Source organism: Triticum urartu, chromosome 7 (assembly GCF_003073215.2).
Source record: "Triticum urartu cultivar G1812 chromosome 7, Tu2.1, whole genome shotgun sequence".
NCBI classification, from domain to species: domain Eukaryota; kingdom Viridiplantae; phylum Streptophyta; class Magnoliopsida; order Poales; family Poaceae; genus Triticum; species Triticum urartu.
The window spans coordinates 35,311,034-35,324,377 of record NC_053028.1 but is presented as its reverse complement, the minus strand read 5'-3'; the positions used below and the strand labels follow the sequence as shown (position 1 = coordinate 35,324,377).

Sequence of the window (13,344 nt, the reverse complement as noted above, 5' to 3'; positions counted from 1 at the left end):
TCTCTGTCGAGAGCAATGTAAAGCTAGGTAGGGAGAACAACAAGTCTTCTGCAAGGTGAAAATTGAGAAGAAAATATTTGGCTTGGACGACAGGGTTCATCGGTCGGTTTCCATATGTTTGATTTTGCTCGATATGTACTTAGCAACAATATGGCATCACTTTTTGAGGGAAATGCCATCATGGCGGTTTATATTTCATGTGAAAATAGGGCTACATCATTTGTTATTACATCGAGCAGAAAGTCTGGAGCCTCGTTCTGCCACACAATAGTTCGCGAGGGCTCCGACTTAGTAGCCAAAAGATCAGCCGCCATATTAGCTTCCCTAGGGCAATGACAGAAACTAACAGAGATAAAATTACGACACAAGAAAGTACACTCCTCATAGATGGCTGCAGCTGGTCCTAAGGAATTGCCTCCGTCTTGCATTATCTGGATGACCTCCATACAATCCGCCCTGATCTCCACCTTGTTGCAGCCGATGGTGTTTGCCAGAACCAGCCCATCCTTGAGGCCCCGTGCCTCGGCTGTCGCTGCGTCTTGGACAAACGGGATGTTGCTCGTGGATGCTGCAACGAAAGAACCTGTAGAGTCCCGTATGATGGCCCCGGTCCCGTCGGTGCCACTGTCAGCATCAAAAGAGGCGTCGATATTGAGGCTAACAAATCCCTCTGTTGGTCTCGTCCATCCATGTCTTCGTATCCTGCCCGCACCATGCTTCCTTGCCCTCAAGAAATTTTTGGTCAAAGTAACAATGGCTTGGGCCGATCTTCCAGGTTCTTGGATGGGCTCACCATGGGTGAATCTTCGTCGTTCCCACCATATATACCAAACCGCCACAGCCACCAGCTCCTTCATGGGCACACCCGGGAGCGACGGAACATCAACGCTTGGCATTAACAACAGGTCACCAAGGACCAAAGATCCCTCCATCTCAGTTTCGCACAGCTCACTTACGGTGGGAAGCAAGCCCAATTTTGCCCAAATCTCTTGCACTCTGTTGCATCTAAAGAAAGAATGACGAATACTCTCACAATCCGTGGCACATATCGGGCAGTCGGAGATTGTTATCATATGTCGATTGGCCAGGACTCCCCGACAAGGGATTGCACCATACAAAGCTCTCCAAACATGCACCTTGATCTTTGCCGGTATTTGAAGTTTCCAAAGAGTGCGCCAAACTGGACTAGTACTTGAAGACAATATGGTATTTGTTTGTCTCAACTTTCGTCCATGTTGGTGATCCCACTCCATGTGGTATGCCGTCTTAACCGAGAAAAACCCCGTTTTGTTGTAGTGCCATGAAACAAAATCCTCCATCATTCCTATAGCAAGAGGAATATTAAAGATCCTATTGGCATCAATAGGCCATAACACCTGTCGGATCAGTTCTTCACATCCCAACATCTATTCTCCATATCAATAAGTTCAGAAACTTTTGTGAGAACAATATTACCTCTTCGGGTCATCACTTTCCTGCTTGGGCTGCTAGGGACCCAAGGATCATCCCAAATATTTATTTGCGTACCATCTAAAACTCTCCAAATGTGACCCTTCTTGAAATTCTGAATACCACTCCATAGACTCTGCCAAGTGAAAGAACTACCTTTTTTAAGAGTGCAGTTAAGTAGATCACCATCTGGGAAATATTTTGCTCTCAAGACTCTCGCACATAGTGATTCTGGTTCTGCGAGCAGTCGCCAGCATTGTTTCGCTAGGAGGGCCAGGTTAAAACAATGCACATCTCTGAAACCCATTCCACCCATGCTCTTAGGTACACACATCTTCCACCATGCAAACCAGTGCATGTGCTTCTTCACATCCTCATCTCCCCACCAAAACTGAGACATAGCAGAAGTTATTGCGTTGCAAATCTGTTTTGGGAGTTTGAACACAAGCATGGCATACGATGGGATGGCTTGAATAACAGCCTTCAACAACACTTCTTTCCCCCCAAAAGAAAGCATCCTCTCCTTCCAGCCTCTCATCCTGGCCAAAATCCGATCCACAATATGTTGAAAACAATCAGTTCGGTCCAAACCAACGATTGGTGGCAGTCCCAAGTACTTATCTGATATGGCCTCCACCATTATATTCAGAATAGAGCACACCTCTGCTCGGACCTCCGCAGGGGTACAGGGGCTGAAGAAAATACTCGATTTTGCCTCGCTCACAAGTTGGCCAGAGGCAGTACAGTAATCGTCAAGAGCCCGGCGAAGGCTTGTAGCATTAGTGGCATCTGCACGCATCAGAATAAGGGGGTCATCTGCGAAAAAGAGATGCGAGACTGCCGGGGCGTCTTTACAGACTCGCACCCCCATTAAGTTCCCAACCTCCTCCTCATGAATGAGCAAACTTGAGAGGCCTTCCGCACAGAGTAAAAATAAGTAAGACGATAACGGGTCTCCTTGTCGAAGGCCTCTAGAAGGAACGAAAAATTCTGTCAGAGAGTTATTGAGTCGGACTTGGTACTTCACTGACCGAACGCACTCCATGATGAGTGCAACCCAGTCTGATGCAAAGCCCATCTTCAGCATAATCCTCTCAAGGAACACCCACTCGACCCTATCATAGGCCTTGTGCATGTCTAGCTTCACCGCACATGTTCCAAACTTCCCCGTCCTCTTCCTCTTAATAGCATGGTAAGACTCAAAAGCAACTAAGAAGTTGTCAGTAATCAAGCGCCCGGGGACAAAGGCGCTTTGATTTAGTGAAATAATCTCTGGTAGCATATATTTGAGTCTATTAGAAAGCAGTTTTGAGATCACCTTATAGACCACATTACACAGACTAATTGGACGGAATTGTGTAATGACTTCCGGATTTTCCACCTTTGGAATAAGAACGATTGTGGTATTATTCCATCCCTCTGGTATCTTTCTATTGTTCACTGCCATCAACACCTCATCGATTAAGTCCTCACCAATGATATGCCAGAATCTCTTATAAAAAACCGCATGAAGACCATCAGGTCCCGGTGCCTTCAAGTCCCTTATATTATTCATAGCCCTTTTCACTTCCTCTCTAGTGTAGGGTTTCATCAACTCAACATTCATCTCTGGCGAGACTCTCGCCTTGACCTTGTCCAATACAGCTTGGTCTGGGTCATGTACTTCCGAAGAAAAAAGTCCCTCAAAATAACTTGCCACATGACTCTTTAATTAGGAGGTCCTCCTCCTCGATCCAATCTCCTGACTCTCCCTTCAGCTTCTTAATAAAGTTTTTCTTACGTCTTCCAGTAGCAGCTCTATGGAAGAAATCCGTGTTTTGATCACCACGGCATAGCCAATCAGCGTGGCCTCTCTGCATCCAATATATCTCCTCCTGCTCGAGTAGGTTTTCAATCTGCAAGTGTAACTCATGCTGTCGCGCAACTGCATCATCCGTTAACGGTCCCGTCAGAACATCATTTAGCTCTTTCTGTAGTTTCCTCAACCTAGTCATGGGACCCTTGAGTGTTTCTTTATCCCATGTATGCAACGCAGCATGTATGTCATCTGTAACCTGCGAGTATGGCCCAGCTCCACTCGCTTTGGCTCGGTCCCAAGCAGTTTGAACAATAACCTCAACGTCCTCCTCGGCAAGCCATCTTGCTTCGAATTTTCTTGGCCCTGTCGGACCCCTTGGTTGCAGGCCTTGCTGGAACTCAGTGTCAATCAAAATTGGTCGGTGATCCGACTTGTTAAAAAGCTCGTTGGACACACCATAAGATGGAAACAAGTCTGCCCATGTACCACTTGAGACAGCCCTGTCCAAGCGTTCTCTTATGCGTCCTCTTCGCCAAGTGAAAATATCCCCAGAGTAACCAAGATCATCAAGCCCGCAATCACTTAATGCACTGCTAAAGGCCTGCATACAGCGTTGGGGGCGTGCAGCCCCTCCTTCTTTCTCATGAGCATGTAGTATTTCATTGAAGTCACCTGCTACTAGCCATGGCAGATCTGCCATTGTGCGAAGAGCACGCATGTACTCCCAGGACATGTGTTTCCGGTCGCTGCTTGGTTCACCGTAGAACCCTGTGAACCGCCAGCCCTCCGGTGTTGTCTCCTTTATTCGAATATCAATGGAATTTGCATGAGTTTCCCAGGAAGAGACTCCCAGGTTGGTGTGCCAAAACATGATCAGACCTCCACTTCTACCATCGCTTTCCGAAACTTCCATCCCATCGAACCCTAATCTCCTCTTCAGTTTTCCTGCCTTAGCCTTATCTAGATGTGTTTCAGACAGGAACAACACATCCGGTTTTATTCGCTCTTGGACCCCCAAGAGCGCTCGAACTGCCGCAGGTTTACGCATCCCGCGGCAGTTCCACACGAGGAGTTTCATTGTGACCGGTCGAGCCCCTTCTCGGAGCTTGCCGATAAGTTGTGGCTGGTATCCATCACAGCCGAGTTCTCCTTCTTCGACCTCTTCGAATCGTGCGAGGACGTGTCCCCCTCCTCCTCATCTACTTTCCCTGTGATCAACCCCGCCTGCGAGTGAACTACCATAGCAGTTAACATATCAACCGGGGGCTGCTGTGCTGAAAGCCCCTCCTTTGCTGCAGCCGGATCTGTGCTCTTGTCATCGAAAGCAAGCCTTTTCCTGCCAGGAGGTTTGACCTCAGCACCCCTCCCCCCGCTAATAGGTTTTATAGGGCTGGTACCGGTGTCGTGCAGATCATCATCATCCGAGACATTGGTTCTCCCCCTACCACCCATAGATCCCCTGTCCTTCTTCCATCCCTGCGACCCTTGGCATGTTTGCCTTCTCTCTCCTGGTCGTGGTGCAAGTATGAACTCGCCCCACTCCATAGTCCTCGGATCATGCTTCCCATTACCATGCTCAAGATAGGTGTGGCCCATATGACCGCACGCATAGCAGAATACCGGCATCTTCTCATAGAGGACTGAGTAGTAAACCTTCTTCTTATCTTTTGTGATAGAGACATAACGCATCAGAGGCTCATGGATGTCAAGCTTCACTTTTATCCTCACAATCCTTCCCTCGCCCCATCTAGGGTTTAACATTACCTTCTCCACAATCCCTACTTTCTTTGCCAGTGATCACACAACGTTTTCCCTCCTGTAGAGTGGAGGAAGATCCATGATCTGTATCCATACTGCAAGTTTATCCAACACCACTCATCATATCGAGAATATCCGTCGTACTTCTCAATGAGCACACCATGGTCACGAAACAACCAAGGCCCCTCCTCTGTGACCCTCTTCCAATCTCCCATGCAATTAGCTGTTAAGGAGAATAGGTTTTCGCCCAGAGGTTTAAAGTTAACTCCCTGTGCTAAGCTCCATGCAAGTCTCATCGTCTCATAGAAAGAACTCCTACTGAAGGGCTTATCTGTATGCACCGTTGCCAGCGCCATGAACTCCGCCTCCTCAATCTCATCCGCAAACTCCTCGTCGAAATCCAGATCATCCTCCTCTCTCTCCTGCAGATTCAGTTTCCCGATCATCTCCTTGACTCCGATCGGTTTTCCTCCCGGCGTCGCACTCCCCGCTGATGATTGCGATCCACTTGCCGCCATGGCCAAACCCTAACAAGCTTCGTGCTTCCGCCGCCACGTCCTAACAACCCGAAGCAGGAACCAAGGCCGGGTAGATAGCGAGGCTATCCCCTTAGTCAGCCCGAGAACCACGACGGGAAGGATTGGGCTTGGTGGTAGAGTCCCGATCGGCCTCACGGTGTCGCCACCGGAGGAAAACTAAAAACCTAGACGTACGCCGCCAGGGGACTTTGGTGACGGGGTGGTTAGTACAATATGGCATCACTTTGATTGATATCTTGGTGCATCTTTTATTGTTCAGTAGGCTCCACTTATTGAGTAAACATTGTCCACCCGATCTTTTGTGACTCCCTCCGTAGCGTAGCACAGGCATCTTGCTAGTATATATATATCCTCACCCCGAGGCACTGGCCTCGACTGCACCGGAGAATCTTATGAGTTGCCGACTTGATCTGTTCTATACTTGTATTCGAAGAGTATCTTGATTAAATCTTGCTCCATACTTGTCGTCGTTCGTAAGACAGATCGACTACTCACATTGCTACTCCGGCAATCTGGGTCAACGCTCGCCATTCACCCAGCTTGCTGGCTAACCATAGTATATATAGATATCCTTGAGGCCGTCAATCTCAACGGCCAGCAGCAGCAGCTTACGTTGTCTTTCCATCGATTAGCTTGGATCAGTTGGCAGCAGCAATGGCGGCGCGCGTCAGTGTGCTCAGGGTGGGCCTCTTCTGCTTGCTGGCGATGTATCCGTCCCCTGCGTCGGCGTCGATGCAATACCGGCCGTCCCCAAGCTCCCCGGACTCGTATCCGTCCCCGGGCTCATACCCATCTCCGGGCTCCCCGGGCGGCTACGAGGGGGAGGGGGAGGTCGTCCCTCCCAGGAACGTCACCTGCAAGGACACCGATGGGAAGCGGCCGGGGTGCACGAGCACCTGCCCCGGCCGCTGCCCCCAGCAATGCATCGTCCTTTGCCCCGACTGCAAGACATTCTGCCGTACGTACTCTTTAATTTTTCGAGAGTACACGTAATCTTTAATTTTGAATTTGTTGGTTGGGTGTTGGGTTTGCTTTTGCTCTGAAATAGTATGATATACGGAGTATAATGCATGTTCTGGTGAGAATAGATGACGAGGTAAAGCCGGCGAAGCCGGTGCCTCCACCGGCCATGTTCGTGTTTGGAGACGGGGTGTTGGACGTCGGCAACAATGCATATTTGCCCAAGACCGAAACGGAGGAGGGGTACCCCCCTCAAGTCTCCCAATCTAGCAGCGGCAGGTTCAGCAACGGAGCCAACTTGGCTGACACCGTCGGTATGTGCACGCCAAACCCATGATACATCCTTTTTTTTCAGAAAAAAGAGGATATCCCCGGCCTCTGCATTAACACATCATACGCCTACTCATGGATCATTGATTGGCTGGTTGGTTTTATGGTGTCCAGCAACATCCATCGGCTTCCAACAGAGCCCTCCAGCTTACATGTCGTTGAACGGTGGGCTCAACATGTGGGGCGCCAACTACGCCTCAGCGGGTTCCGGTATCAAAATCTCCACTGTAAGTAAACCCATTGCACTAAATTTGCACTTGTGGGAAATTACCAACATTTGAAATGAGAGATACATGCAGAATGGAGAACGGTCCATCTCGTTGCCGAAGCAGCTTGAGCACTTCAAGGCGACGCGGTCCCAGATGGAGGCCAAGCTGGGTGGCGACGCCAAAGTGCGCGAGCTCCTCTTCAAGTCCTTCTTCCTCCTTGGCACCGGTGGCCAGGACCTTGATCCAAGATGGAACGTTGAGTCTGGATATCCAAGGTCACAGACCGAGCTCCAGGAGCTCATCACCCTTTACGGGGGAGCCATATCGTCCCTCTATGACATGGGCGCCAGGAAGATGGCCATGGTCAATGTTGGACTCATCGGCTGCAAGCCGCAGCCCTACAACTACAACTATGTCTGCGACAAGAGCTTGAACGAAAACGCCACCGCGTTTGACTCTGCCCTCAAGCCCCTCATGGCCAGCCTCTCGTCCAAGAAACCGGGGCTCTCCTACTCTATCGGCGACTTCTATGGCTTCACCACGGCCGTCTTCGCCCACCCAGCAAATTATGGTACATAGCACATAAAAAAAAACTCTTTTTTGTTGAAAATTAACCAAGCACCGATGCTCTATTTACCATAAAGCACATGTGTGTCCAATGCTCATTTAATTGTGGTTTGTTTCATTGTACTTCCTCCGTCACAGTTTAGAAGGCACAGTTAAATTTGCGTGCGTTTCCACAATAGACAAGGTTTAAGGCGCATTGCATTTATTTCTAGTAGCTAATTAGTACTTCGATATACTATTTCTATATTCATGCATAGTGTGAATGCTATTTTTTAGTCCATCCCACAACCAATAGATAACCGCCTAGGTCGCAGAGAATTTTCAAGCGCGTCTTCTAAACCGTGACGAAGGGAGTATAATTGTTTTGTTGTATGGCATGCAGGGCTAGTGAATACCAAGGACTCGTGCAGCCAGCGGGGCTACCCAGACTGGACGTACTGCTACAACCCAGACGGTTACTGGTTCTGGGATCCGGAGTTCATGACGGATAGGGCCGCCAAGCTGACAGCCGCTGCGTTCTACTATGGTCCACCCCAGTTTACATTTCCAGTTACCTTTAAGGCTCTGTTGGGGAAAAAATAATCTCTTCTTGTGGTATTTTAGTAGTACGTATTTGTTTCCACTCCGATTGTGCAATTGGAGCAACTGGAATACGCAATAAGTATGCCATGGAGAATAAAATAGGTCATTCTGACCTTTCTAGTACCTATGATACTAATAAAGGTTACTCCTATTGATCTTCTTTGTACCATTGTCTACGTCCAAAATTAGCTTTGTGCCCTGTGCTTCTTCCAACGGACCAAGAAAGTTATCTTGATGATTACCGAAAAAGGCTTTCGCCCCGCTTCATAAATAAAGCAAACCGCCAAGAGCACGCATACAAAGACTAGTTTAGAACACACACACCCAGTTCACACAACACGAAGTACAAAGGTTCTGCTGAGGGCACAGCTCAACAAGCCCCAAAACAACAAAACAAAGGCGGCCGCAGCCGGCGACGACGGACACGACGGCGTCTAATCAGGCTCTGGGGGTGGCGGAGGAAGCGGCGGCGATAGGCGGACGGCCATCGAGTGGAGGTCGGCGATGAAGGTGGAGATGGCGTCCCGATCCTAAGGGGCGGCTAAGCGGCCGCCAGAGCTCCAAGAAATCAGACAATTTGAATAGAGCATCAGTAGCCCACCAAAGAGGAACATGTCGAATCACAAGCTTATTGCGGATCGTCCAGAGGGTCCACGCGAGTGCCCCAATCTTGAGCCACCTAATGTGGCGAGAGGGCAGGGGGAGTCCTGGAGTTCAGCAAAGAGGTCGGGGAAGTTGGTGTGGCACCAACCACCTCCCACCACCTCTCTAAAGCAGCTCCACATGAATTGGACGGACACACAGGAGAAGAAGATGTGATTGGAATCTTCGGGGGTACCACAAAGCGGGCAGAGGCCAGATCCAGGACCATTGCGCTTGCGAACCTCCACCCCAGACGGGAGTCGTCCACGGATCCATTGCCACATGAATATCCGGATTTTCAGTGGCAAGCGGATGGACCACACCGCCGAAAGGGGGAGCGGAGCGGACGAGGGAGCGATGGCCAGATAGAGGGACTTGGTGGAGAATTGGCCCGAAGGCTCGAGACGCCACCGAACCTCATCCGTGTGCCAGAATCCACAACCGGCTCGTGGAGGGCAATGCAGTCAAGCAGCTCCTGCCAGGCGGCGGCCTCCGGAAGACCAAATGGCCTCCGGAAGGCGAGGCGCCCCAAGTCAATAAGGGCCCTTCTACAGAGATCGTGGGGGCGACAGCGATGGAGAAGAGGTCGGGGAAGCGGCCCGCGAAGGGGGAGTCACCCGCCCAATAGTCGAACCAGAACAAAGTAGCCGCCCCCGATCCAACTGAGATGGACGTTCCTATTGCGGAGGACGGGAAGCAGTTGGATGACCGACTGCCAAAACTGGGAACCACCGGACCTTTGACAGAAGACCAGCAGTTGCCCATGTAGGTACTTATTCCGGATGATGTCCAAGCATAGGCCTCCATGCCCTTGCGAAATGCGCCAAAGCCAGCGGGAAAGGAGGGCAATATTCATGCGCTTAGAGCACATGATACCGAGGCCTCCTTGATCACGGGGCTTGCAGATGTCCGGCCAGCTAACCATATGGTACTTCTACTTATTATTATCGCCAGCCCAATAGAATCGAGATTGGATTTTGGCGATCTCATGGTGAAGGGTCTCGTGAAGGCTATAGAAGCTCATGAGGAACAAGAGGAGGCTGGAGAGGGAGGAGTTGATGAGAATCGTCCAAGCCGCCTTCGACAACCATTTACCCTGCCAAGGCTCAATGCGAGTCTGCAACTTGGCCACAAACAGACGCAAGTCCGCGACTGTGAGCCGAGAGTCACTAATGGGCGTGCCCAAGTAGGTCGTGGGGAAAGCGCCCAGGCGGCAGTTAAGGCGGTTCGCAATGTCAAGGGCCTGAGTCGGGGGGTAGCCTAAGACCATCACATCGCTCTTGTCGAAGTTGATCTTCAGGCCAGACATTTGTTGAAAACAGAGGAGGAGAAACTTCAGGTTCGTGATGTCCGCGTCCGAGCCTTCTACCATGATGATGGTGTCGTCAGCGTACTGGAGCAGGGAGATCCCGACGCCACCGGCCAAATTGGGGGTGATCCCCTGAATATGGCCCGCGGCCTTCGCCTTATCCAGGATGGCAGCAAGCGCGTCCACCACCATATTGAACAAGAATGGGGAGAATGGGTCGCCTTGTCTGACCCCACACAGGGTGGGGAAGTACGGGCCAATCTCCCCATTGATGTTCACGGCGGTGCGACCGCAAGAGACTATCTGCATCACTTTGGTAATCCAACGTTCGTCGAAGCCTTTCCGGAGCAGGACTTCTCGAAGAAGGGCCAACTCACAGTGTCGTAGGCTTTATGGAAATCAATCTTCAGGAAGACCGCCTTGAGGTGTTTGGATCGGACCTCGTGTAGGACTTCGTAAAGAACTAGCACCCCATCCAAGATATATCGGTCTTGGATGAAGGCGGATTGGTTGGGATGGGTAATGAGGCCGGCAAGAAGGGTCACCCTATTATCTTGATGATCACAAACGCATGGTTCGCCGTAGTATAGATGTTTCAAACCACGGGAGCAAAGATTGAGCATGAATAGCAGCATTTTCACGTGAGTCATCACATGGAAATAGCATGCTAATATCCGAAAAGTGCTCTCAGAGTCCGAGCTCCATTGAGCTATATATATTTTTTCCAGCCAAAATACCTTTTCCATATGTCGAAAAATCTGAGAAAATGTTTTCATGTAGACATATACTTTTAGTATACATGTATAAATTTTCATGAACATATATATTCATATGTGATGTACACAAAAAAGACAAATACACGGATTGAAATAGGCTTTTTCTTTGTTGTATTTGTGTCAGATACTTGTGTTTTGTTGTGTAGCATGCAAATAATCAAATTGGTGGATGAAAATTTATACATACTTGAAGAATATGCATATGTATTTCTAGAAAAAAATTGGCATTTTTTGAAACTTTTAAACTTTTTTTTTTTGCAAAACGAGCTCCATGGAGCTTGTCCTTTGCAACGCCACACTCGCTAATATCGCCCTTCTATGAGATAATAACGAGAATAACGGTAAGGTAAACTAAACTAGGAACACAAAAACAAACTGAAGCCATAAATCTAGAAACAGGAAATTGGCACAAATACTAAGTGAGACGATGAGTAATAAAAGGTTTTAGGCCAACAACTATTTTAATAACATTATATACTATGTAAAGCAAGTTAGAGGGCAAAGCTAAAACTAGACCGAACCAGTCGGGTAGGTTCTTCGATTTTTAAAGGAAGTCGATCTTTCCAAGTTGCTTAACAGTCGGTTTATGACACATCAAGGACCAAATTTCGTAGAACCAAAAGTTTGACACGGTTCTTGGCTTAAATTAACATAACGCCAGTAGACTAACATCACAATTGGCAATAAAATTTTGAAATTTGTTTGCCAACAATTCCTTTTTTTCATCTATTTTTCACAAGCAATAGATGCAAAAGAATAGTAGTGCAATCACATATGAACTTTTCTCAAGAAACAAAAATAATAATAACAATATTAGTAATGATACTCCTTTGGATTGCAGGAATTTGAAAACATAGGAATATGAAAAATGTACATTGAGATGCCATGCACTATAAATTTGAACCCGATTTCAAAACATAGGAATTTTGTGACAAGTGCCTATGGATGGTGCATAAGAAATAAACACATGAATATTAGAGGACCGAGGAGAGATAGTATAGAGAGAAAATGTAAGTATATTGGAATTCTAAAAGTACAAATAAAATGAGCTTTAATGTCGAGTTTCACATAGAATCGGGGCATATGAATGGATTTCGTAGGAATTTAGTAGTCACATCCCATAATCCAAAGGGATTTCATGAAAAAAAATCGTTAGGATTCAAATCCTCCAGTATGTTATAAACTTCCCACAACCAAAGAGGCCCTATAAGTTCTTTTGGTTAATACGAGCCCCTAGGGTAAGAATTGAATTTCAAAACTAAATTCTGTTCTCCAAAAAATAATGACCAGCAGTTAACAAGATTTTTTTATTTTAATCTCCGTTATTTCAGTTCACGGCCCGGTCTACTCTCGATTAATATATAGGCACATCAATGGTTGTGGGGTGAGTGTTGGGGAACGTAGTAATTTCAAAAAAAATCCTACGCACACGCAAGATCATGGTGATGCATAGCAACGAGAGGGGAGAGTGTTGTCTACGTACCCTCGTAGACCGGCAACGGAAGTGTTGACACAACGTAGAGGAAGTAGTCGTACGTCTTCCCGATCCGACCGATCCAAGTACCGAACGTACGGCACCTCCGAGTTCTGCACACATTCAACTCGGTGACGTCCCTCGAGCTCCGATCCAGCAAAGTGTTGAGGGAGAGTTTCGTCAGCACGACGGCGTGATGACGGTGATGATGTTCTACCAATGCAGGGCTTCGCCTAAGCACCGCTACGATATGACCGAGGTGGAATATGGTGGAAGGGGGCACCGCACACGGCTAAGGAACGATCACGAAGATCAACTTGTGTGTCCTGGGGTGCCCCCTTGCCCCCGTATTTAAAGGAGGGAGAGGGGGAGGTGCGGCCGGCCCAAGAGGTGCGCCTGGAGGAGTCCTACTCCCACCGGGAGTAGGACTCCCCCCTCTTGCCTTGTTGGAAAAGGAAGGGGGAAGGGAGAAAGAGGAAAGGGGGCGCCCCCCCCCCCTTCCTTGTCCTATTCGGACTAGGGGGAGGGGGCGCGCGGCCTGCCCTGGCCGGCCCTCCTCTTCTCCCTTAGGGCCCATGTAGGCCCAATAACCCCCGGGGGGGTTCCGGTAACGCCCGGTACTCTGGTAAAATTCCGATTTCACCTGGAACGTTTTCGATATCCAAATATAGGCTTCCAATATATCAATCTCTATGTCTCGACCATTTCGAGACTCCTCGTCATGTCTGTGATCACATCCGGGACACCGAATAACCTTCGGTACATCAAAACACAAAAACCCTAATTACGATCGTCATCGAACTTTAAGCGTGCGGACCCTACGGGTTCGAGAACTATGTAGACATGACCGAGACATGTCTCCGGTCAATAACCAATAGCGGAACCTGGATGCTCATATTGGCTCCTACATATTCTACGAAGATCTTTATCGGTCAGACCGCATAACAATAT

General features: G+C 48.6%; 1 protein-coding gene across 1 annotated transcript; it reads left to right on the top strand.

The window, feature by feature from the left end:
• Nucleotides 1-6,152: 6,152 nt before the first annotated feature.
• LOC125524471 (GDSL esterase/lipase At1g29660-like) lies at nucleotides 6,153-8,341 on the top strand. Its single transcript, XM_048689523.1, has 5 exons — nucleotides 6,153-6,502; nucleotides 6,633-6,818; nucleotides 6,949-7,061; nucleotides 7,134-7,614; nucleotides 7,993-8,341. The coding sequence occupies exons 1-5, from the start codon at nucleotides 6,199-6,201 to the stop codon at nucleotides 8,190-8,192; spliced, it is 1,284 nt and encodes a 427-aa protein (XP_048545480.1). The 5' UTR covers nucleotides 6,153-6,198; the 3' UTR covers nucleotides 8,193-8,341.
• The last annotated feature ends 5,003 nt before the right edge of the window (nucleotides 8,342-13,344 follow it).

What these genes read in the sequence shown, in the direction of transcription:
- LOC125524471 (XM_048689523.1), top strand. Translation starts at nt 6,199, where the DNA reads ATGGCGGCGCGCGTCAGTGTGCTCAGGGTGGGCCTCTTCTGCTTGCTG. An exon ending in CGACTGCAAGACATTCTGCC is followed by an intron (nt 6,503 to 6,632) that starts GTACGTACTCTT and finishes TGGTGAGAATAG; the next exon opens with ATGACGAGGTAAAGCCGGCG. An exon ending in CCGGTATCAAAATCTCCACT is followed by an intron (nt 7,062 to 7,133) that starts GTAAGTAAACCC and finishes AGATACATGCAG; the next exon opens with AATGGAGAACGGTCCATCTC.